General features: G+C 37.6%; 1 protein-coding gene across 4 annotated transcripts; it reads left to right on the plus strand.

Annotated features, from left to right (window-relative positions):
- Positions 1 to 12,008: 12,008 nt before the first annotated feature.
- On the plus strand, positions 12,009 to 24,939 carry LOC113099132 (uncharacterized). Of its 4 annotated transcripts, none has more exons than XM_026264219.1 (7): positions 12,009 to 12,237; positions 16,273 to 16,602; positions 16,754 to 17,074; positions 17,843 to 17,962; positions 18,529 to 18,843; positions 23,555 to 23,836; positions 23,997 to 24,939. In XM_026264219.1, exons 1-7 carry the CDS (start codon positions 12,222 to 12,224, stop codon positions 24,059 to 24,061), a joined length of 1,449 nt encoding a protein of 482 aa, XP_026120004.1. In that variant the 5' UTR covers positions 12,009 to 12,221; the 3' UTR covers positions 24,062 to 24,939. The 4 variants fall into 4 exon arrangements, with proteins under 4 accessions (XP_026120004.1, XP_026120001.1, XP_026120002.1 ...); XM_026264216.1 differs by lacking the exon at positions 12,009 to 12,237 and adding an exon at positions 15,496 to 15,821; XM_026264217.1 differs by lacking the exon at positions 12,009 to 12,237 and adding an exon at positions 15,497 to 15,821 and having other exon boundaries at positions 17,846 to 17,962.
- Positions 24,940 to 26,648: the final 1,709 nt, after the last annotated feature.

Consider the following 26,648-nt stretch of genomic DNA (forward strand, 5'->3'; position numbering starts at 1 on the left):
AAAAACAGATATATTAAAATATGTTATTGAGGAATTTCTCTCAAATCTAGAACAGAATATTTGTAGATCCAAACTAAATGCTTATGAATTTTGTTTGTGTTAATGTTATTCGGGGCCATGTATAGAAAGAGTATTTCATTTTGAGTTTACGTTTTTTCACTGATGTAGTAGTGCTTTCTATTGGTGTGTTTAAAGGAAAATAAAATTAATTTGATAAATCCTGCACTTTTTCTGTCTGAAGTCTTTTTAATCTATAGTATGTTTCTGTCTTGTAACAGATTGCACGTAATTCAGTTTATATATATATATATATATATATATATATATATATATATTTAACTGCCTGCCATCTGTTCATATAAAACATTTTCTGACGTAACTGAAATGGTTGCATGGAAGAAATTGAACTATTACAAAATAATTTTGTAAGTGAATTATCAAAAACTTTTTATTACAGTTTTTTGGGGGGTGCAAGTATTGAAACTGATGGAATATATCTAACAAAGGGGAAAACAATGTGATTTAAGCATAACTAAAAACTTGAGTTTGCAATCTAGGTCGAGCAAGACTGATATATAACAGGTAAATAAATAAATGATACAGTCTCAAGATATCTTTAATGAATTAGCTGGATATTACAGTTAAAAGGAAAAAAAAAATCTATATCTCAGACAAACATGTATTTCTCATGAAAACATCTTAATATATATAGTTATAATGAAACAATGAAAAAAATTATTCTTGGTATAAAAGTATAAAAACTTTACACTGAAAGTGGAAAAAAAACTGACACAAAGTCTCAAAAAGTACCTAAAATAACCACCAGATGGTAATATGACAACTTAGGGAACACTTAAAAAATGTACATTAAAGCATTGTTTTTCATGTTTTTATTACTGTCGATTTTATTATCCTGTATGTTTGATTAACAGCATGCAAGCTTTCAACTGATTTTTAGATGCATTTAACCTGGAATATTCCTTATTTATATTCCTAAAAAAGAATAAAGAACAGAGTAACATTATCGCCCCCTGGTGAATTTATGCAACATCATCATATTCATCTGCACGTGGTGTCTGCTCTCTCGTCTGCTCTCTCGTCTTCGGATAAGATCTTCTGGATCTGATGTCATAAACCAGCACAGCAACAGTAGCCACGCCCACCAGAACAGAGCCAGCCAATCGGATCACAGTTTCAGTAAAACCGCAGCAGTGGACAGGGCCTGAGGAAAGACAAAAACACCACAAAGCAATTCAAGTTTGTGTACGTTTGCTACATTTTCTAGCATAACAGTTTATGTACCTGAACATGTCTGACAGAGTTTGCTGATGTCCAGATGTGTGGTCTGGTGGCTGATGGAATTGTTCACTGCACAGCTGTATGTGTTTATATCCTGATATTCCAGCTCCAGAGGAAGAGAGAGACTGATGCTGGGATCAGACTCACTGATGCTGGACAATAAACTGTTTCCTTTGTACCAGGAGAGAGTCACATGACTCACATTCACCACTGAACACAACAGTGAACAATTCTGCTGTGATGATGATGATGAAGAACATGTTAGAGAGTCCCTGGTGATGACAGGGATCGGCAGAGGAGCTGGAGAACATAAGAGAACACAGAGTAACTAAATGAACAATGAATATAAGCTTGTTAAATTAAGCACTTAGATGTTCACAGACTGTCTTTTTTGCAGGGTCTAAATTTGCGATGTGGAGATTCAAACTGATACATGTGACCGCCACAGTCTGCAGTTTACCATAGATTTCCATCTCACCCACTCAATCTCAAACACCCAATCTTATGTGCTAGTTAGATATAAAATATGGAAAAATACAAAATGATTTGAAAAATGTCTAAATTGCATGCTTAATGATCACTAATATCAACACTGACTTACCTGGACATGGCCGACAAAGTTCACTGGTGTCCATGTGTCTCGTCTGGTTTCTGATGGGGTTGTTCAACACACAACTATAGGTGTTTTTCTCCTGATATTCCACCTCCAGAGGAAGAGAGAGTCTGATGCTGAGATCAGACACACTGATGCTGGACAATAAACTGTTTCCTTTGTACCAGGAGAGAGTCACATGACTCACATTCAACACTGAACACAGTAGTGAACAATTTTGCTGTGATGATGATGATGAACATTGTGAAGAGTCTCTGCTGATGACAGGAATGGGAAGAAGAGCTAGAAAATGATATGAAATGACCAATTAGAACAAATTTACTGAAAAAAGAATTATTCGGTAAACACAATATCAAGAACAAACCACACTGTTTCTCTACTCACCATAGACAGAAACTGTGAATGTTTTGTATGCGACTGTATCCCTTATTATCTCTAGTTTATAGAGTCCAGCATGTTCAGCTCTGATGTTTTTAATGGTCAGCGATCCAGTGTTATAGTTCAGCACCAGTCTGTCTTTAAACCTCCCATCGGCACCGTCATGGACATTGAAGACTCCGTCCTTCTTTTTGACTTGAGCGATGAGAACCTCTCGAGGTCCAAACGTCCAAAACAGTTCTTCGTCTCTGCGTACCTCAGCTTGTAGAGTGACAGAATCCCCCTCTGTCGCTGTCTTAATTTCACCTGTCTCAACACCAAACACACCTGGAGAACAACGGAACGGGAATCGTCACTCAATCACACGGTATAAAGGTAAAAGTAGATTCTCATGGACCAGAATCACACAGGCTAAGATGCTTTGGTTAAATGGTAGCTGGTCAACTAACTAATGCTCAGTAAAATAGCTAGCCACCTTTTCTGGCCTTTCCCTCCAAAAGACAGTAATTCTTGATTTTATAGCTGACTTATCTCTAATATAAAGAGATGATGCCATAAAACTTGAATAACTTACCAATCCAGCCTTCAAAATACAAGCAGAACCAAACAAATGCATAAAAGATTTTCTTTGACTGAGACATCACTTAACGTGTCAGGAAAAAAAAAATCACTTGGGTAAAACGAATTTCCTTAAAAATTGCCCTAGGAGCGTATGAAGATATTTAACCAGTTATAGCCTATGTTAAAAACGAACGGGAATTTGTAGCTTCGTGGTCTGTAAAGAAATAACACACGACGTTACATTCAGTCAGAGCTGAACTTCTCCTCGCGCTAGAACGTGCGCGCGCGTCTGTGAACGCGCTCGACTGTCAGCGAAGTGAGTGAACGCTTTTGTGTCTTTCAGTTATGCACAGGTGTTCATTTATATATGATTGTAATTAATTGTATATTATGACCGATTACTTAAACCAATTTCATTCAACTGCATATATAATTAATTTATATAACCTTTTTTCTCTCTCTCTTAAAATTTTTCACGTTCAGCTTAGTCAAATCGAAACCTGACGTGGCCTGATTCCTTCAGATCTGGAAAGAAATGCGGTTTTGGTCTGATACATGGACGAGCGTCTTGAAATGTGTTTCTTATGTATTATGCATGTGGGTGAAGGGCTTCTTCCTGTCCTGCTAACATCAACCCCACTGACTGTTTTCCTTTTTACATAAATACTATAGTGTTAAAAAAGTCAAAGACAAATCAGGATGCTCAAATCGTTTATAAAAAATTATATAATGAATAACCAATTTAGATTAGTTGGTGAAGAAGGTCTGAGATGTGTAAGATGTAATGAGGAAAGAGCAAAGACTCAACACGCATGACAAAACGGGATTTAACATCATTCAATAAAAGCTGCAGAAATTTGTGAATTTGTCCCAGACACTGACATACAATAACAATATATGTTGTTATACAAAAAAAAATAAAAATAAAACTAAAGGCAGGAAGCGGGGTCTAGGTGTGATTTCAATAATAGTTTTGGAAAATAAATAAATACATATATGATTTTCATGTATCTTGGGGTTGTACAATTTGTCATGCAAATCTAAACTACCGTTGCCATATTGTAGGATTGTTGGATTATTATTTAAATTATTTTATTTATACTCTGTTGACCTTTACACATAGTCATGAGGGCCTACGGGGTCCTATCTGTGAGGTCATTTCCTGTTTATGGGTTTCTTGTCCCATTACAACAAAATAGCTTTCCACATGTTGTTTTACCACAATATCTTTGATTTAGTGGATAAATATTAATTTTATACAGTGTATAAATAATAAAATCACACACAAACACACATACACACACACACAAAAAAAATAAAAAAAATATGTGCCTCTTAGCTATATAGTTTAGTACTTCATAATGTACCATTAAATACTTAATGATGTACCATTAAACTGGCTTGTAGCACATTTATAGAGTTTACATTTATAGTGTTCTCTTGTGAAAAAGACCGGAAAAATATTGCGTGCTATAAAAGCACCCGTCAGAAATATATAACTTGATGTTGGGGCCAAGGGTCATATGTTTCCAGCAAGAAATCTGTACCTGTTTGCCTGGTTAGCCATAACTACACCGTTAGGATGCATAAAACATCCTTCTTTATTGAGTTTTCTCTTTATTAGTGGACCAAATTCCAAATCATTTAAGCTATATAGACTGATACTCATGTGCACAGGCGAACACTTAATTTCCATATTGTCCATATTCATTTTAAAACTAATAGTAACTTCAAGTCAAAATCTTGAAGCAGGCCTCCAGTAATGTGAGGATGTTGTGTTGAACTTGTTAGTGCTGTGTAGTAGAACAGAAGAGCAGTTCTGATGGCTGTCATTATTCAACGACATCACTGGAGCTCCACCTAGTGGCTGTGAATAGACTATAACCCCAGTCTCCCAGCACAGACTTCTTGAGTGAGTTCAGCTGTGTGCTTTAACAGATAGCATCGCTGGAGCTCCGCCTAGTGGCTGTGAATAGACTATAACCCCAGTCTCCTAGCACAGGGCCAGTGAGTTCAGCTGTGTGCTTTAACAGATAGCATCGCTGGAGCTCCGCCTAGCGGCTGTAAGTAGCGTGCTACACTAGTTTACTGTTCAGAACTCTGCAAATTTGGACTTCTAGGAGGATCTGAAGTGGCACTTATGTGTCCTTTACTCTGGTTGAACTGAACTTCAAAAACAGTTGGTCAACCCTCCAGGCTAAAACACAGTGCTATGATAAGTGTCATCAGGATTAACTTCATTTAGTGTATTAGGCTACATGAATTCTGTGAATCACTTATGCAACTGCCACATAATGAATAATAATAATGTAAGAGTGGACAGTAGAACAGAATAAAACCCAGCCTTTATTAAAATGTACAGTAATTTCCTCTGGAAGTCATTTCAAGGGTTCAACAGAGCTTATGTGATCATTCTATCATTTGTGTTGCTAATTATAATTTAGTTTGGGGCAATTGTGTTTAATTTAATAAATTAAACAAAACCAATCAATAAATGGCCGATGAATGAAACAGAATCTGTCAAAAATAGATGTTAAGGCATAGAAAATTAGTATTAATGCCTGATTTTTTTTTTTTTTTGGATTATACCAGTGACCTTTAGCAAACATATCTTGAACTAAACCTTAAAGAGATTGAGTCTGTTCTGTCCTGTTCAGGGCCTGTGTGTATACAGCTGCTCAGAGTAACATTTTTGTCTTAAGTGTGTCAAAATTCTAAGAATAATGTAATTTTATTCTTCTTCCTAGACTCAAGAATAAGAGTGATTCATAAAGGTTCCTAAGTGTTAAGACTGGGTCTCAGCTCCTAAATTATTTAAGAGAGCTGGAGAGGTCTCCTAACCTAGCTAGGAGTAACAAGATGGCAGCAAAGAGGATGAGACACACTTTCCAAAGAAGGTATGATGTATCGGAGTTATACAGTATGATGATATGGAGTTGATAAAATGAAACTGACCAAGTAAGAAATTGAACAACTTCTTCCACTCTACAAATTAATGCTCTAACTCCAGAAATGAAAGTAGAAATTCAACTTTTTTTGGCTGGAAAATTGGGAAAATGCAGCAATGCACAGGCGACAAGGGTCTTAAATAACCCCAACAAACACAACAGTGGCCAAAAGTGATGTGTGGATTTTTTTTTAATTTTTTTTATTATTTTTTTAATGACCCCACATTAAACTTAAACAATCAAAATATGCCCAGTGTTGCCAACTGCTTTCAAATGAAAGTAGCTAAAACAGTTGCTAAATGTTGCTATTACATCATAACGGCGAGGTCACTGATCTGAATATAAATATAAATCAATGGGAGAGTATTGGAATAAGGTTTGTCTGAGAAATTGATTTTGTTACTAAATCTAGTGACAAAATCACTAAATTGGCAACACTGACATTGGCTACAACATTATCAGTTATTAATATTTTATTGAACCTCTCTTGTTTTTGCATGTGTTCATGATTTCTTTGTATGACAGCATGGCCAAAAATGATGACCGCACAATTTGACATTTGTATCACAATTGTTTTAGTATCACAAATAAAACAATTGACTTTTAGCAACTATGAAATATGCTTACATATATGCTTATAAAGCTTATTTATTATTAAGGTTGACGATTTAAAATTAGTCTAAGATCACCCTCAAACCATGCTCCAAAAAAAAAAAAAAAAAGCCAGTTTTATGAGGACTGTGGGCTTTCCTGGAGTTGTTGGAGCCGTTGATTGAACTCATGTTCACGTCATTGCTCCAACGATAAAAAATTAGACACATCAATAGAAAACTGTATATAATTTATCAGTAATCATTGGTGATAATTTTGCACAATGCAAAGCATTAAAAAAAAATGCATTTAGATATTGAAATATTTCAGTGTCTTAATTATTGTATTGTAATTACATTAAATGATTGGTGTTGTGCTGCTGTGACATCACATGAGTAGGCTCACTATTGGCTGTATCAGAGGTCGGGGTCAGCCATTTTTTTGTTGACATCACTGCAGTCCTTAGTTCACATCACTTAAGTGTCACCTCAGTCAACACTGTAAAATCAGCTGAAAGTTGCTTTTAGCTTCTCTTTTTAAAATTCCCCTACTCTTAGAAAAGTCTTACTTTTTACTAAGAAGGTTTTAACACTTAATTCTTAAAAATGTGTGTGTTTCCTCTTAAAATGAAAGAAAACATTCTAGTAGAGAAAAAAAAAGTAATTTAAAACACATCTTACCCCTTAAAATAGGTCTTAAGGTCTTAAGACATGGATTTTTAAGAGGCCTAATGTACAATGGATTGTCTATTTACAGAAATGCAATATAATATACATAACTATGTTTTCAGAGGTGTATAAAGACCTTACTTAATGAACCGTTGTTTTTATTACCTTAGATTGAGCAATTTATATCTACCGCTATATGCCGCTAGAATTTACACACTGCACCTATAAGAGCTTCATTAGCAGTGGGGAAAATGGATGAAACATGAAGAGGCAGAAGAAATGTGTTACACCCAATGCATGACAGTGAGTTAATAAGATCGTGCAAGGATCATTTTTGTAATGGTTATTATTATAGACACGCTAACATCTCCATCAGCTCGCAGAAATGCCATAACACCAGAAATGGAAGTAATCACTGTACTATTAACTACATGAACACATTTCATGGGAAGGGGAAGTCGTGGCCTAATGGTTAGAGGGTTGGACTCCCAATCGAAGGGTTGTGAGTTCTAGTCTCGGGCCGGACGGAATTGTGGGTGGGGGGAGTGCATGAACAGTTCTCTCTCCACCTTCAATACCAGGACTTAGGTGCCCTTGAGCAAGGCATCGAACCCCCAACTGCTCCCCGGGCGCCGCAGCATAAATGGCTGCCCACTGCTCCGGGTGTGTGCTCACAGTGTGTGTGTGTGTTCACTGCTCTGTGTGTGTGCATTTCGGATGGGTTAAATGCAGAGCACAAATTCTGAGTATGGGTCACCATACTTGGCTGAATGTCACTTTCACTTCACTTTCACTTCACATTTGGTAACAGGAAATATGCAGCTATGCAGCAATGATTTGGGTCTGTCACAACCTTCTATGAGCAAAGCGATCATGCAAACAATTACAGCACTTTCAGAACCTTATTGTGTCAGTTCCTTAAAAGTGGATTTTAGCTTCTGTACTTTCACAAAGCTAATAGGCAATTCTATTGACATAGCTGAACACATTCAACAGAGCTCTGAGAAATACAGAGTTCTGTGGCATATCTGAACTTGACTGATGCAGCTCAGTAATGCTGGCATCCTCAGTCTTGTTTATGGTTTGCCACACAGCTGGACGACACACAATTTGAGCTTGACGATCTTTCTGATGATAAAGAATTTTACAGTAATGTAATTCTAAATGCAATTAAACCCATCAATATCTTGACATATGGATTCAAGGAATGTTGATTCTAAAATATTATAATGACAAATTAAATTGTAGTTTATGTCATTATTATGTGGACATTTTTCAACTAATATGAATTAATGGTTTGCAGTGAACTTTAAAATGGGATTAAATTTGAAATGGAAAAAGTTCAAAACAGCAGTAGAAACACTAAAGATGCAAAATAAAAGATGGGACAAACAGTTCAATGGACAGATGTACAAACAGAATAAAAACATGATCTGTGGATCAGACAGACAGTCTTAACTCGTATTGAGCTGAGTTACCCCCTGGTTCATTGACTAATTTAATTTTATACTTTCAAAATGACCTTAAATGAGCTAAATGCATGTCATGTTGCACATTATAACATTGATTTAAATTTGTGTAATTAATGATCCGTGTTATAAAACAGAAGTCCTTCAAATAAATGTCTCAAGCCTACAAACTAATAATAGCTAATAAGACTTTGGTAGTCAGGCACGTGCACAGGTAGGGCTCAACCTGTGCAGAGCACATGCCCTTTTTGCCCTTACACTCCGAAGTGCCCTTTTTTTGGTGGTGTTTTTTTTTTTTTTTTTTTTTTTCAATGCTATTGGTCACCCTTTACGTCTGTCTTTCTGTTTTACAAATATTTAGCAAATGAAAGTTCTTAAAACGAGCTTGTGTAAATCTTATTCGATCCTCAAGCTGTCAGTAAGCTGATAACTCCGCCCCCTCTATTTATTCATTGAATCAACTGAAGTTCCACAGCAGCCGCACAATAGACACCAGCTGAGCTGAACAAAGTTTTGCGAAGGGTAAATAAATATCTTATTGTTTGAATAAGTACCACTAAACACTATGTCTATAAAGGCTCATATTTTATTTATTTGATGTCTGACTGACTCACTGACTGAGACATGTGGGACGTCGCCTGAGAGAGAGGGCTAGCATTTGCCATCTAGTCATAGCCAACACTTAAATAGCCTGTGCACACAGTTGCATTTCATCTTTTATAAAATGCTATTTTGGCCAAATCCATTTTACCACAGGAAAAACTGAGCGCTCCGTCTATATAGCAAAAAAAAACTAGTTTGTAACCTAGAAGAAAATGTAATGTGATGCCGTTTTAATGACGGACAGAAAAAAGAGTCACATTTGCACACATTCGCTGGTCAAAAACGATATATTGATAAGTAATACAACAACATGTAATTTGTTTTTACCATCGGAAAATCATAACAGGTGCGCCCCCGCGCTGTTTCGTACTGGAACTTACACAAAGCGACGAGTGATCCTCGTCACCTGATAAGAAATTTCTTCTTTGATTTATGATTGCTGATACACTTAATTTATTAACAATTAGGCTAATCATGTTATGGTACACTCTCCACTCGTCCTCACATGTATAAAATGCTGTAAATCATTGTTTTACTACAGTAATGTAGTAGTAACTAAAAAAAAAAAAAATTACAGAAGATCACTGTGAAATCTTTATATTTTATCATGCAGAATGTAATTCATGATTCATTCCAAGGCTTCATTTATTTGATCCAAAATACAGCAAAATCAGTAATATTTTTACAATTTTAAATAACTGTTTTCTATTTGAATATTTTAAAATGTAATTTATTTTTGTGATCAAAGCTGAATTTTCAGCATCATTACTCCAGTTCAGTACTCTTCAGTGTCACGTGATCCTTCAGAAATGCTTTTCACTGCAACTGTTCTTTTCACTATTTTTATTTATTTTTTCATTGCTGGCTTATTTTAGGGAAAGTGTAGTGAATAAGAGACCTTCAAGAGACCAACATCCCTGGTCCACCACAGTATCAAATTTTTGCCAGATACATGGCTCACAGAAGGTTGCTGTTGTATTAGGTTTAAAGAAGCCCTTAAAACCCTGTTTATCTATATTATCTAATTATCTAATATTATTATTATGGTTGTTATTAATCGTGAATAAATCTAAAGCTTTTGAGACTATTATTTTGTGTTATTGAATTTGTCATGAAGATGTGACCATTTATTCCTTTTATGCAGGCTTACTAAATAATCTTGGTATAAAAAAAGGGGGGGGGGGGGTGCCCTTTTTCAGTTTCAGCACATGCCCCTCAAAAGGTCTGTGCACGGCCCTGTTGGTAGTCATAAAACACAACGTGAACAAAACAAAAGCAAGGTTTTATTCTTTTTAACTCTATTGTCTTAAGATGGAAACTTTTGTTTAAAGTCCCCCTGTAATCAATCATTTAACAAAACTCATCCCTTAAAACTAATTTTTGATCACATATTTAAACATTGTATTTTTTGTCCTGTGGAAAAAAAAAAAAAATCTTAAAGAATTAGTTTACTTTTAAAACCTTTTTGCTGATAATTTACTCACCATGATGTCACCCTGATGTCACCCTGATGTCATCCAAGATGTCCATGTTTTTCTTTTTTTTGAGGAAAACATTCCAGGATTTTATATAACGAACTTCAATGGCAACCAATGGTTTGAAGGTCCATGTCCGTCTCAATGCAGCTTCAAAGTTTCAACACGATCCCAGTCGAGCAATAAGGGTCTTATCTATCGAAACAATCGGCCATTTTCTAAAAAAAAAAAAAAATTATATACTTTTTAACCACAAATGCCTGTCTTGTACCATCTCAGATGTGCCACTCATTGTCATCACATTGGACTGGTCATGCAAGACTTGTTTACAAAGCGAACGGGCAAAGACTAATACACGTAATGATATGCACACATAAGGACCATTTTAAACAATAAACTGACACAAATACATATTAATGTGTCATTCAACATGCATATATCATATTTGTAAACACTGGGTTGGTACATCCAACTACGTCTTGCGTGACCTTTCCAATGTGATGATATATATGTATATATATATATATATATATATATATATATATATATATATACATATATATATATATATATTTTTTTTTTTTAAATGAAAATGACCGATCGTTTCGCTAGATAAGATGCTTATTTCTTGACTGGGATTGTGTAAAGCCTTTGATTGAGACTGACATTTGGACCTTCAAATCGTTGGTTTCCATTGAAGTTCATTATATTGAGAAAGATCCTTTAATGTTTTCCCAAAAACCTTAATCTCTTTTTGACTGAAGAAAGAAAAACATGGACTTGGGTGGTCTTGGTCATGGGGTGAGTACATTATCAGCTCTTTTTTTTTATATATATAACTAATCCTTTAATGCCTTAAAATAGCATGTATGTAACTTGACACCCTTTCCTCATTTAGTATGCATGGTTCTATGAATATGCAAATGAGCCCTGCCTCCACTCACTCAGCTCAGAGATCCACTGGTTGACGATCACACGTTGACCTGATTGGTTACAAGGTAGTTTGTGACGTCAGAAACACCAACGATTTCAAAGCGTGTTTTTGAGACTGTCTTTGGTTCACTGCAGTTTTAAAGGAGAAAATACTCCGCAACGGTGTCGACTTATTAATTCACACATGGCATGTTAAAAACACCACACAAACATTAAACAAAATATAGATTTTCACCACAGGGGGACTTTAATGTAGCGCTTTTCAAATTCTGTCCCTTGAAGTCTATTTTCCTGCAGAGTTTGGCTCCAACCCTAATCAAAAACATTTACACAAGCTAATCAATGTCTTCAGGATTACTAGAAAGTTATAGGCAAGTGAGTTTAATCAAGGCTGGAGCTAAACTCTGCAGGAAGTGGAACTCAAGCGCCTTGAGAATCCTGGTCTAACACCTGTGGTTTTAGGTATATCATTGTCTTGTTTGGAGGGGTGGACGGCTTTTCGCGAAAGGTATTTTTGTTTTTCTTCTTTTGTACAGTGTAAAGTAACATTGGAATTATGTACAGGGTACCATATAAACAGAACTAACAACACTTTCAAATTTTACAGATAATGTACCTTGGGGCTGCCACAAACAATACAGCATCAACTGCACTGACCTTCTTCCAAGAGTCTGTGGAAAGATATGGATTCCCTCTCAGGTTAAGTTGTGGTACAGAGTTATAAAGATTATATATATACATACATACATATGTTCAATAAATTAATCGTGGGGTATTGTGGTTGAAATTTCCCAACCAGTTTGTTCTGCTGAACACAAAATAAGATAATTCTAAGAATATTAGACAGTCGTCTGGCACCATTCACTTCCATATTATTATTGTACACAAATTTGAAGAGGTTGCTGCAGAACAAGACTGATTGGTGTGGGTTGCCCAGCACACACATTGAATAATTTTGTTCATCATGGGGCAGACACAATAGATGTTGACCTTGAGAATATCATGTTTCAAATCTACCAGTATTTACACTGTACGCATTGAGAACCTGGGGAAGTATTGTGATTTTGTTGACATTGAGTACAGAAGGATGCTTTCTCACAGCAAGACAACGTGGCTGTCATTGTTCCCATTCATTGATAGGATGCTACAGATGTTTCCAGCTTTAAAGGCATTCTTTTGTCACATCAAAAGCCACCCATAGTGATCAAGAAGTGTTTTGAAAATGACCTGAGCCCGGTTCCCCCGATAACGCTCACTCTTAGCACGCTAAGAATACTCGAAAGATATATCTTATCAAAGTTGTTTATGTTCCTAAGTGTGTTCCCCGAAGTGTCCCTTAGGAAGCTTCTTAGCACGCTGCGTCTTACGTCCGACGTAACAAGGACGCTGTCCAAAGTGAGGGTGCTGAATTAGTTGGCATCGATTGCTCATGAATCGATTTTCCACTTCACGCGAAGGTGCAATACAGCATTAAGAAAGACAACACGTTCTATGCAAATTAAACATTCCTCAAATTATTACAGTAACATTTATTTTAACAACGTTTAAGTTATCAATAAAATACAGACTATAAATTAAATTATCAAATGGTCAGTAATATGTTCACAAGATGTTGTGACAGTTAGATGAACCGGGTATCCCTCGCTAATCATCCACCCTCCTCATCCCGTTGTGCCACTTCTTGACATGGGTTTAACGACTTCTAAAAATGATGTAATACACTTTTGTATTAATGGTAAGGTACTTTACAATCAGAATTGATTGGCAAGCAGCTGCAGTTACTTCTGTTTAATGTGGTATTGTATTGTATCGTATATAATATATATAGCCACGTAAGGCAAAATGTCAAAAGGTTTGAAGACATGGACTTGGCCGGCGCCATCTTTGATTCAATACAAGGACACGTTGGATCGCTGCTATAGTTGGTCACTTACTGGAGACCACCATGCTTACCCATTTATAGATCTTAGCCATTTAGAGCCAAATTGTTTGCCAGATTTTAATTATCAAAAGCGATTGCCAAACTGAAACGCTTTAATGACATTACGAAATAGCCTAGGCTAATTGCCACCATATTAGTTCTGATACCAAATAAAGTCAACTTCATAAATAGGCCTGTATCCATTCTTGACACACATCCGACATATTTTATTATTAGTTTTAAAATGTCCATAACATAAAATCATTGTTGAGCCACAACATTGTCAACATACCATACTTTGACTTGTGCTGCGCTGCGCTGATTTCTAAAGAATGCTGCACAGTGTCGGAGACTAGCGTCTTGAGATCAAAAAACGCTAAGAGAGAGCTTACGAATGGTCCAGACCAACCTTACGAAAGTTTGACTTACAAAAGATATACTTAGCATACGAACGTGTCGGGAATCGTGCCATAACGTTAAGAGAGGAATAGGTTAAGAACTACTTAGCGATGAGAACGTTTTGGGGAACCGGGCCCAGTGAGATCTACATGTGGCACATGCATTCACTCATGTCTGTGTTCCACACCCACATTCAACAAATGGCAAAGGAAAACAACTCTGTCATGGAGGTGAAGAAAATATTGAACAGCAGATGAATCCCATGGAAGAGTTCTCAATGTGGATGGATATGAGTGAGCCACCAGACTGGAATGATGTGGAAGCCTACATCAAGTACCTAGAGAAGTGGGTGCCAATTGATGATGTCAAGTGTTTTGACCTGGTCTCCAATCTGAAGAAATTCATAGAAAGATGCAACAGTGATGAGGAGTTCATTGGCCTGCAGGTGCACCAGAAATGGACCAAATACTTTGAGAAGGCCAAAAGCAGCATGCTACTCAGAACTACTGAAGATTGCACATTTTGTCTTTGCACTTCCCTTTCACAGTGCAGATGTTGAGAGGGTTTTCTCACTGATGCAGAGCCAGTGGAAAGGAGAGGAACCAACTCTCTGTTGAGTCATTGAAAGGGATTCTGTTTGTGCAATACAATTTGAAAGACACTTCTTGCAAAGACTTTCATGCTTTTTTGTTGAGCAACAAAAAACTGCTAGGAAAGATCAGCTCTACAGCAAAATATAGACAAGAGGATGAGGAAGAAAAAACAGGATGAAGAGGAAAATGAGGATGAAGAAGAAAACTATATATATATATATATATTGCAAATATAGCAGAGGTATTTTTTTGCTATTTATTACTTATTTATTTTTCGAATACAGAAAAGAATTTTTTTTTATGACTATTTAATTCGTTATTTTTTAAACTTGTCATAATAAAACATGTTGAATCTGAATTTGTGTCTTTGGTTACAGATATTTTGCAATACAACAATTTTTCTATCCACACAGAGGATGCATACTATAAATGTATTGAAATTATAAGGTATCTTTGAGTAAACTTCAAGTATCATTTGCGTATCTCATTGCTGTGCAGAGTGTCCTGGTTTTCAAAATATGGTCACCCTTTAATGCAATGTCAATTAGCACTGCATTGTTCATATACTTTATCGCCTGCTGAAGATGACTATATAAACCATATATTGTCACAATCGTATGTTTAATGTCTTCATGTTTCAAAAAGTTAATTTTTTTATAGCTGGACGCTGTTGCCCATATTAGGAGTTTCCTGTTATGACTTTCTGCGCTGAGAGCTCTGCAGGAGCGTTTAGCGCTCAGTGATGTTCATCTCGCCTTCTCCGAATAAAATATCAGGTCATGCGCGGATATCCGCTCTCTTTGAGCTTAAAAAGTATAAAAGTGCCCTAAAGTAGGACACTGCCTAATGCGGGACCATTAAGGTTTCGTGTTTGTAGCTCCCCGATAAATACATGTATGCCAGTGAAACTGGGGACACATCCTGTTGTTTTTGTTTTGTTTTGTTTTTTTAATCGTATTAGTTATGGATTCAATGTTTTGGTTACACATCGCAATATGTCACAGAAATCTGAAAGGCAAAACATGTCCCAAATTAGGGCAATTCACCCTATATTTATTCACACCAGCTCTTGAAAACCTCTATGTGAATACACTTGACCAAAAAGGTGTGGGGGACGAATTTACGTGATATTAAAAGTGGTTGGGGTGGGTGGGGGAGAGGGGCGTAGATTACGTCCGCTGCGTAATCTACGCCCATGTTCACATGAACGCGGATCGGATAAGAAGAACATTTACTTGAAAACCTATTGAAACAGAGAAACAGAAACGATCTCTACTGATCATCCATATTACATTTGGACACCGCTCTATAAAAAAATAAAATAATGCAGAACACGTTATTGCTCCCTCTTTTATTACTATTTATTGAAGGTAAGTTATGAATCTAAGTTTTCTCAACTGTTAGACAAAAGCGGGAACTGACATTGAAGAAACAACGCGCATTTATAGATAATATGGCAAGCGTTTTAGTAAGGTCTTCATTATTCAGATCGCATCTGAATAAGTGCTTCGTTGAATTTGCTGGAGAATTAGGGGAAAATGCGTTCACGTTTCACGCGCACATCCTCATCTCGCATCTCGTAAGAAACGTTATATAGCCTAAAGTGTATTAATGCAAAAAGACGGTAATATTGGAGTACGAAATTCAGTATATACAATAATGACGCATAGGCAAGCATATGAGCGTCTAAATCATCTTTTATATGATTGTGTTCAGTTGCAATTTCATTTCTGTCTCACACAATGTTTTCAGTTGAATCTATTACTAACGTGGTATTAGTGAATTTAATCTATATCTGTAACTGTTCCCTTTATTCTGCAGGTGTGTCTGGTGGAGATGAAACCGTGTCAGTGTCAGTGATGGAAGGGGATTCTGTCACTCTACACATGGACCTTACTCAAATACAAAACGATGATACCATACTGTGGATGTTTGGACCTAAAGACTCTATCGTATCTCAAATAACGAGAAAGAACGATTTGACCTCATTATTTTTAACCGATGATGAGCGATTCATTGGCAGACTGCAAGTGGATCAAAACACTGGCTCTCTGACTATTAGGAATACAAGGATCACACACACTGGACAATATAAACTAACTGTCTCTAGAAAAAAGACTACAACCAAGATATTTAGTGTTACTGTCTTTGGTGGGTATCAAGGTTTGTTTAGATGACTGTTAGATCATTGAAAATCTAATGTATCACATTACAGACAAATATCTTGATTTAAGTTGAAATGTCCCACTTCCAACCTCAGTCCACTCCAATCAATCACACATCTGATCTGAATGTTTTCCAGGCGTTGTTAATGAGACGGATGGAGTGAAGTCTGTGTCAGTGATGGAGGGAGATCCTGTCACTCTACAAACTGATACTGAAATACACTCAGATGATCTGATAGTGTGGAGGTTTGGAGATAAAGGCATCCTCCTGGCTAAACTCGATGTAGGGACTAATGAGAGCTCATTAAATGCTGCTGATGAGAGATTCAAAGATCGTCTGCAGCTCAATCACACCGGAGCTCTAACCATCAGAAACACCAGAACTGAACACGCTGGACTTTATGAAGTACAGATCAGAGGCCGAGAGAGCTCCCAGCAATTCCTTCTTTCTGTCAAGGGTGAGGCTTTATAGTTATTATATTGATGAGATGTATATATATACACACACAGTACAGAGTTTGGACAAACCTTCTCATTCAAAGAGTTTTCTTCATTTTCATGACTATGAAAATTGTAGAGTCACACTGAAGGCATCAAAACTATGAATTAACACATGTGGAATTATATATGGAATTATATGCATAGCAAAAAAGTGTGAAACAACTGAAAATATGTCATATTCTAGGTTCTTCAAAGTAGCCACCTTTAGCTTTGATTACTGCTTTGCACACTCTTGGCATTCTCTTGATGAGCTTCATGAGGTAGTCACCTGAAATGGTCTTCCAACAGTCTTGAAGGAGTTCCCCGAGAGATGCTTAGCACTTGTTGGCCCTTTTGCCTTCTGTCTGCGGTCCAGCTCACCCCTAAACCATCTCGATTGAGTTCAGATCCGGTGACTGTGGAGGCCAGGTCATCTGGCGCAGCACCCCATCACTCTCCTTCTTGGTCAAATAGCCCTTGATGCCTTCAGTGTGACTCTACAATTTTCATAGTCATGAAAATAAAGAAAACTCTTTGAATGAGAAGCTGTGTCCAAACTTTTGGTCTGTACAGTGTGTATATATATATATATATATATATATATATATATATATATATATATATATATATATATATATATATATATATTTTGTTACAATAACTTGACTTGCCTACTCAAAACATTTTAATAAAAAATCTGATTAAAATTCAGTCTGACACATTCACCCACACGTCTTTTTCTTTAGCAGCTGCCGATCTGGGTCTGTCTCCTGGTGCTAAAGCAGGGATAACTGTTGCCGTTCTGCTGGCAGTTGCAGTTTTGATTTACTGTCAGTGCAGAAACTGTAAACTAAAAAAACTAGTGTGTAAGTACAATAGCCACGTTTTGGTATGCTGCGTTAGAGCTTAAAGGTTCATAATAATGTTTCAAAATCAGTATTTAAATGTTTCAGATTGACTGGGTTTGTGAATGGAAGAAATATACTTTCAGTTACATTAAGATCTGTGTTCGATTATAGAGAATCAAAGAATCCATTATAAAGATGACTAAAATATGGATTTATATTCATGCTTTTTTGTTTTTGAATAACATTTTGTTTGCGGTTTAAGAATAGCATTAGAATAACGTGTTTTATTTTGTACCTTTTTTAATTAATTGGTGGAGTTTGGGGAAGGGCTTGATTGAAAGGATGAAGGTTCAAGAAGTCAATCTTGATTCATTTACTGGTGAATCAAGACTGATGCGTACAAACATTTGTACACATATTTTCCGTATTTTATAGAGCCATTCTGATTCTCAGTGGATTGATACATTTGTAATACAAATCATCCCACATTCTTTGTACAGTTCATATGTAAATCATCAATATCTGCAATTTGCAATTTCTGTGAACATGCCAAGTCAAAAATAACCAATGTGCTGCTGTCACAGGTGAAAATCAGTCAGTGATAGAAGGAGAATCTGTCATTCTACCTACTGGTCTTACTGAAATACATAAAGATGAAAAGATACAATGGTGGTACGGAGATAAAAACAATCTCATTGCCATCCATGAAATTAATGGAGTGAATAGCAAGAGAGCATATCCTGGTGTTGATGGGAGATTCAGGAGCAAACTGAGCCTAGATGATTTGGGAAATCTCACCATCAATAACATCAGAACCATTCACACTGGACTCTATAACCTCAAGATCAGCAGCAGAAGAAGAATAACCAAATACAAGCGATTCATTCTGACTGTTGGTGGTGAGTAAGTCTTTCAATGTGTTAATGATCATGGTTTAGGTCAGGGATGTCCAAACATGTTCCTGGTGGACCAATTTTCTGCAGAGTTTAGCTTCATTAAACTGCTTATTTAAACAGCTACTCAAGGTCTTCAGGATTACTACAAACTTCCAGGCAAGATGGTTGCAGCAGCTTGGAACTTAACTCTGGAGGACATAGGCCTCTAAGGTCACATTTGCATTGTAGGTCTTCATGACCTATTCCAATTTTGTCTCTCTATTTGAAGTTTTAGACGACATGCTTACATTTCTTTTAAAAGTGACCCATATCAGATGTGCATTTTACACTGCACTTCGTGAAACAAAACACAACAAATATCATATATGACATCACAAATCAATTTCCATAGTACAATAAGTTTAAAGGGATACTCTACCCCAAAATGAAAATTTTGTCATTAATCACTTACCCCTATGTCGTTCCAAACCTGTTTGTCTTTGGAGCACAATTTAAGATATTTTGGATGAAAACCTGGAGGCTTGAGACTGTCCCATAGACTGCCAAGTAAATAACAGTGTCAAGGTCCAGAAAAGCTATGAAAGTCATCGTCAGAATACTCCATCTGCCATCAGACTTGCAATCTGGGTCATATGAAGCGATGGGAACACTTTTTGTAAGCGAAGAAAACAAAACTTGGCGGATTAATGGGTGAATGAAAAACGGGCTTTGATTTAGAAACATGAAACACCGGATGAATTCTCCTATACCCAGGAGGGAATTAATTTTATATGACAGTAATTTATAAATAATTTTGGTGACAGTAAATGCGCCAATAAATTTTGGCGCAAGCTTATTAATGACGGATCGGAGAGGAATATTCTGTGATGAAAGCCACACTTTTTGACCTGCGACGTAGATGGGAGGTTTCAACCAGTGGTGATCAGCCTGAACCTTGGTGCGCGCCCACACCCGGAGCAGGGTCAATCTGACCCTGGTCCAGGTTTCGTCGGCACCTCTGGATAAATGCATGGGCAGAGGGAACGCGACTTCGGATTCCAATTCTGGAAAAAGTGGTGGCTGGTACCCTAAACTACACTGAAAAGGCGATAGGCCCGTAGCTGAAACTGCTAACAGGTTACATGAGAGCTGTTGACTCCAAGAGGAGGGGTTCTGAGAAACCAAACATCGCAACACTCGTTCTAGATCTTGGTTGGCCCTCTCCGTCTGACCATTACTCTGAGGATGAAATACAGAGGAAAGACTAACAGTCGCCCCCAGTAATTTAAAAAATTCTATCCAAATTTTGGAAACAAACTGAGGCCCCCTGTCAGAGACCACGTCCATCGGGAGGCCATGTAAGCAATAAATGTGATCTATGACAGCAACAGCTGTTTCTTTGGAAGAGGGTAATTTAGGCAGAGGAATGAAATGAGTTGCCTTTGAGAACCGGTCCACCACAGTCAAAACCACCGTGTTTCCCTGTGAAGGAGGGAGACCTGACACGAAATCTAGTGAAATGTGGGACCAGAGTCTCGAAGGAACTAACAGCGGCTGAAGGAGTCCAGCAGGGGGTCGATTGGAAGACTTCAAAACAGCACAGACAGAGCAAGTCAAAACAAAAAGACAAATGTCACGAGCCATGGCTGGACACCAAAACCGCTGTTTAATGAGAAACATGGTACGATTAATCCAAGGATGGCAAGCTACTTTGGAATAATGACCCCATCGGATGACTTCGGACCTTAAAGCGTCTGGCACAAACAACCGACCCGGTGGGCATCCGGGCCAGGGCATTACCCCTTGCAAGTCTATGCGAACCTTTGATACAATGTCCCACGTCACTGCAGAAATAAAGTCTTTCTGCTGTACAATGGGTTCGTAAAAAGATGGGCGATCCGTAACATAAATAATACGGGATAACGTGTCGGGTTTGATTTTCTTAGAACCTGGACGATAAGAAATAGAAAAATCAAAACCACAGAAAAAAAAGAGCCCACCGAGCCTGCCTAGAGTTTAATCTTTTGGCGAACTTGATGTATTCGAGATTTTTGTGATCGGTCCAAACAATAAAAGGAAACCCCGAACCTTCCAAGCAATGACGCCACTCTTCCAAAGCGAGCTTGACTGCCAACAGCTCTCTGTTACCAATGTCATAATTACGCTTGGCGGGGGAAAAATGGTGAGAGAAATACACGCAAGGATGCACCTTACGTCTGTGAGGGAACGCTGGGATAGAACCACTCCAACCCCCACCTCTGACGCGTCAACCTCCACCACAAACTGCCAGGAAGGATCAGGGGCAATGAGAATGGGAGCTGAAATGAAGCAGCTCTTTAGTTTGGTAAATGCAGCTTCCGCTGCACTAGACCACCTGAAGGCAGTCTTGATGGAGGTTAAGACAGTCAAAGGGGCGGCTAGCTGGCTGAAGTTGCAAATAAACCGCCAGTAGAAATTGGAAGAGCCCAGAAACCTCTACAGGGCCTTATAAGACTCTGGGGTTGGCCAATTTACCACAGCCTGAATCTTGTCGGTATCCATGCGCACCCCCTCGGCCGAGACGATGTATCCCAAAAAAGGAACCGACCTCTCCGCCTTGACAAAAAGCCCATGCTCTAACAGCCTCTGAAGCACTCGCCTGACATGTTGAACATGTTCCTGGAGAGAATGAGAAAATATCAGTATATCATCCAGGTAGACATAAACGAACTGATCTACCATATCTCTCAACACATCGTTGACGAGTGCTTGGAATACCGCAGGGGCATTACAAAGACCAAAAGGAAGAACAAGATATTCAAAGTGCCCGCTGGGGGTATTAATCGCGGTCTTCCATTCATCCCCCTCTATTATGCGAACCAAATGATAAGCGTTACGGAGATCTAATTTCGTAAAAATTGCTGCCCCCTGCAGACGCTCGAAAGCCGACGACATCAAAGGCAAAGGATAAGTATTCTTCACCGTGATGTCATTCAACCCTCGATTGTCAATACAGGGGCAAAGAGAGCCGTCTTTCTTTTTTACGAAAAAAATCCCGCACCTGCTGGAGAGGAAGAGGGGCGGATGATCTTGGCTGCAAGAGAATCAGAAATATATTTCTCCATGACCTCCCTCTCTGGATTGGAAAGCGAATATAGTTTGCCTTTAGGTGGAGACGTACCTGACAGTAACTCTATAGCACAGTCATAGGGACGATGCAGAGGTAGAGAAGCAGCCTGAGACTTAATGAACACTCTATTCAGGTTGAGGTATTCACGTGGCACGTTAGACAGGTCAGTGTGATCATCAATATTCACTCCAGGACAACACAGAATTTATCCCCAGTTTATGTGGGGATTATGGAACACCAGCCAGGGATGCCCCAAGACCACAGGAGCAGCAGGAGTGTCAGTGAGCAGAAAGTCAATGATCTCAGTGTGTTGTCCAGAGATGATGAGTTTGAAGGAGACTGTGGACTGTGTGATGGAGAGTCAGCCTTAACGGTAGCGACGTAACAGAAAGAGAGGATTTAAGAGTTGCTCCACCCGTCAATAACCTCCTAACTACTGGCGGGCACCGGCTTTTACTTGCAGAACGACGTGGCCGGCGGCTCCACAGTGTCAGCACTAACCTCTCTCTCTGCATCTCTGCTTCTCCTGCTGTGAAAGGCAAGACCTGCCCATCTGCATGGGTTCGAGGTCTGGAAAAGATAACTCACTCTCGCCCGTGACTGAAGATAGGCTGCTCTGATGGGTGATGTCAGGGATTCTCCGTAGTGTCTTCTGTTGAACACGCCTCCTTACTCTGGCATCCACCCGAATATCCAGCTCAATGAGCTTATCCACCCTGCGGGTAAATCCAAGGAATAAATATCGTCCCTGATGGTGTCCGAAAGTCCATGAAGAAACCGGTCCAACTGCGCCTCAGAATTCCAGCTGCACTCCACGGCTAAAGTGCGAAATTCGATAGAATAATCGGCTAAGGTGCGATCCCCTTGTAGCAGCTCCGTGAGAAGTCGAGCTGCCTCTCTGCCATAAGCAGCGCAATCAAATACCTTCTTCAGCTCCTTTGAAAACGCTTGGAAGGAAGCGCAGCACGGAAGTCTCTGTTCCCACACGGTGGTTCCCCAGCTTGCCGCTCGTCCAGTGAGCAGAGTTATAATGAACACTACATTAGATTCCTCAGTTGAAGAAAAATATAGAGGGAGCATTTAGCCACAATTGAGTAAATTGTGTTCCAAAGATGAACATAGCTTTTATGTATTTGGAACAATGTGGGGGTAAGTGAATAATGTTTAAATTTTAATTTTGGGGTGGAGTAGCCCTTTAATTTATTGTCATGGAATTCATATAGAAACATTTTAATGCAATAGTTACATACATCAATATAATTATATAGTACAAAATTTTCCGGACAGTGATTATGTAGGCTATGCATCTGATTTTTATCTGATATATTTTCATATATGAATGAGGCCTAAAATTTAATCCCTGTGATTTTTTTTCCCACTTACACAGTGGATAGATAATAGCATCCTACAGTGATTGGATTAGTTCAGTGCCTTTGGGTCTCATTATGTTAGCTGTCAGTAAGATAACTGAACAATACAAAATGGAGAGGAAGCTCCTAGTTATCTTTGAATATGCCAAAGTATGTTAGAAATGTCATCTAAACACGTAATGTTAAAACTGCAAACTACTTACCACTTTATTTTCTTCTGTATTTCTCTGTTTCTGTTTGCTGTTGTGACATGAAGTGAGGACGCACAAAGTGAAAGAGGGAGAAAATGTCCCTCTACGCAATGATGCTGAAATACAGCCCGGTGATCTAATACTGTGGACGTTTGGAGCTGAAAACCGTCTCGTTGCTATAAAGGATTCAAGAACAACTGAGATTTTTAGTGACAGACTGCAGCTGGATGATGAGCGTGGATCTCTGACCATCACAGACATCAGAACCACAGACTCTGGACATTTTAAACTCCAGATCATCAACAGCCTAAAGACCACATTCAGGAGATTCAATATAGATGTCACAGGTAAATGAAGCATCATTTACTTTAATAACAGTATGTTTACACAACAGTTCTAGACCTTGAATCTGATTGGCTGAGAAGCTTCCTATTTGTAAAATCATATGTGTATATGTTTAAGCAACACTGTTTCTCTGTCTGTTTCAATTTCCGTCATCGTCTCTAGATGTTGTTTCCACAGAAAAACAAGAGAAAGGGGAAAAAGAGCAGCAGGAGACGAGTTCAGTTTAATGAGCCGAGAGACTCCCAGCAGTGTGAATCATGGAGAACATCTGAGCCGATAATTTCTGTCCTCTAGTGGACAAAAACTGATCTAAGAATCAAATTAAAGATCTTAAAGAATTGACGGTAGAACCTCTGAGTCCTAAATGTTTAGCTTATGAAAGGTCAATGTTTAGCCTATGAAAGGTCAAAGGAAATTTAGATTTACAACAGTGACTTCTAATAATATTCTTAACCTACTTATAACCATTTAGCATGAGATGTTGTTTCAGTGTTGTTTCAAACAGTAATCAGTGGAAGAGTGCTGTTTTGCAAGTAGCGACTAGAAATGTTTCTTTCAAATGACTATTGTAGATGGCTATTATACATTACATTTGGTCAAATTGTTGTTTTGGGATTTTTTGGCCTGACTTAAGTAAATGACTAGACATCAAGCTTTTGATATCATCTTTGCAGTCTATTAGTTTGGAGAACTGGTATGTTAATTGGCCAATTATGATAAACATAGCAGTGGAAGCTCGCTCCATGTGTCCTGCTAATGTCTCCCAGTGGAAACATTCATGATGTCATTTGGTACATTACTGTGAAATTGGATTTCACTCATCTCGTAAGGCAACAGTCTGCTGCCAGACACATTCCACGAGCGCTGGTACATAATATTCCAGAAGATCTGTTCATGTAGAAGACTATAGTCTGTTCTGATCACCTGAGCAATTCAAAGCATGTTTGTGATAATGATTATGATCATTTGCTTGCTTCTTAATCAATGCATGCATTCAAATGTTTTAATATACAACTTTACTAAAGTTTTTTACGGTGACTGTTTTGATATGTCCTTTGATAATCGATACTGCAGATAGATTAAGTTTAAATGTACTTATTAAGTAAATAAACTTCATGCATGATTAAATATATAAGTTAAATGAACTTGACAATTCTCAGTAACATTGACAAATAAAAGTAATAGAAACAAAAGGAAACGTTGTGGAATAACTATTTATTCAATTGTGATTACTTAAAAGTGTGAATCTACTTCAAACCAACAAATGGATTATGAGAAAAATGAGTTCAGCCTTATTAAATGGAGTAAGTTTCTTTCCATTGGACAAAACGGTCTTTATAGTAAAAAGGTTCCATGAAATGTAACACTAGCATTATAACAAAAATAAATCCAACAGAAGATATATTGTAAAAGTGTTTTCTGGTGCTCACTGTAGACTTGATTTTTGTCTTTGACTTCCTGTAAAATTAGGAGCCCTCATTTTCTTTGAGATTAACATCATCCATTACATGTGAAATAGATTATTTCTCTCTTTTCAGTTTCTGTGTCTGTCCCTGTATTTTCCTTCAGATTCCACAGGAAAACAAGGAAATTAATCTGACTGTATGCTGCTGTTGAATGAAGAGGACGTGGATCGAGTGAATGTGTGAGCATTTGAGCCCAACAACACATTTCTGATTTTACAAAAGCGAAAAATGAACCAATGTTTTGTTGAACCTTGAAGGTAGAACCTGAGTCCTAAATGTTTAGCTTATGAATGGTCAAAGGAGATTGAAATGTACTATTTCAACAATGACTAAGAATATTCTTAACCTACTTATAACCAATTTTCATAATAAAAAGCTCATTCTTAAAAGCTGCTATTAATTAAACATTTTAAAAATAGCCATTATGTTTCTCTATTGTTACATTTTATATAAAAAATTATCCATTCGCTGAAACCGATGATTAATGTTGTTTTTAATTTTATTTTAAAAGTATTTCTTAAAGCAATTTTTAAACTGTACTTACCTTTATAGCATTTCAGCCCAATAAATAAATAAAAAAAAATGAAAGAAAATAAGATGATATAGTGATATGGTATGAGGATTGCCATGCACATAAAATAACAAGGGATGCTAAAATAGATCAAATTGTCACAGCAGTGGAAGAATATATGGAGGCAGAGCCGATCCTTCGTATACGCAAAGTACGCAAGCTGCATAGGGCCCCCGAAACACCAGGGCCCCTTGCACTCAAATATGATTTCATTTTAGTTTCATTTTGAAAAAATGAATTGTGATTTATTTTAATGCAGTACGCTCTCATCCTTTCTACATAAAAAATTGTCAAATCATGTAACGTGAATGTCAGTCTCAGGCACAAAAAAAAAAAAAAAAAATCAGATGAAAGCATGCCGAGCCGCGGAAGAGACTCTGTTCCTCAGCACAACAGGACCACAGCAGGTTTCACTTCAAATCACAAACTTACTTGCAAGTGTCACATGAAATCAGTGAATCACATACCCGCACAACTTCTATTTTAACTGTAGCATTTATAACGTATTATAAATGTACAGTAGTACAAATACATCAAAAACAAGCTCCACGCTGTTGTAAAACCAACCCCCCCCCCCCAGACATCGCTTTGGATAAAAACATCCGCCATATGCAGAACTGCAAGTTTTGAGTGGTTTATACAGACGCTTTTGGTACTTCATCAAATGCAATGAATATATGAGCAGAGTTCTGCTTTGTAAATAAATGATAATATCATCAGTAATGTACCTGAACTTGGCTGATCGTGTTCAGTTTTGTTGTTATTCTCAGTTTGATT

The sequence above is a fragment of the Carassius auratus genome, unplaced genomic scaffold, assembly GCF_003368295.1.
Source record: "Carassius auratus strain Wakin unplaced genomic scaffold, ASM336829v1 scaf_tig00216865, whole genome shotgun sequence".
Taxonomy (NCBI): domain Eukaryota; kingdom Metazoa; phylum Chordata; class Actinopteri; order Cypriniformes; family Cyprinidae; genus Carassius; species Carassius auratus.

Excerpts from the sequence above, each read along its gene's own strand:
- LOC113099132 (XM_026264216.1), top strand. The coding sequence starts at position 15,776 with ATGCAGAACACGTTATTGCTCCCTCTTTTATTACTATTTATTGAAG. Across the intron at positions 17,075-17,842 it reads ATTCCTTCTTTCTGTCAAGG|CAGCTGCCGATCTGGGTCTG; the intron begins GTGAGGCTTTAT and ends CTTTTTCTTTAG. Across the intron at positions 23,837-23,996 it reads ATTCAATATAGATGTCACAG|ATGTTGTTTCCACAGAAAAA; the intron begins GTAAATGAAGCA and ends CATCGTCTCTAG.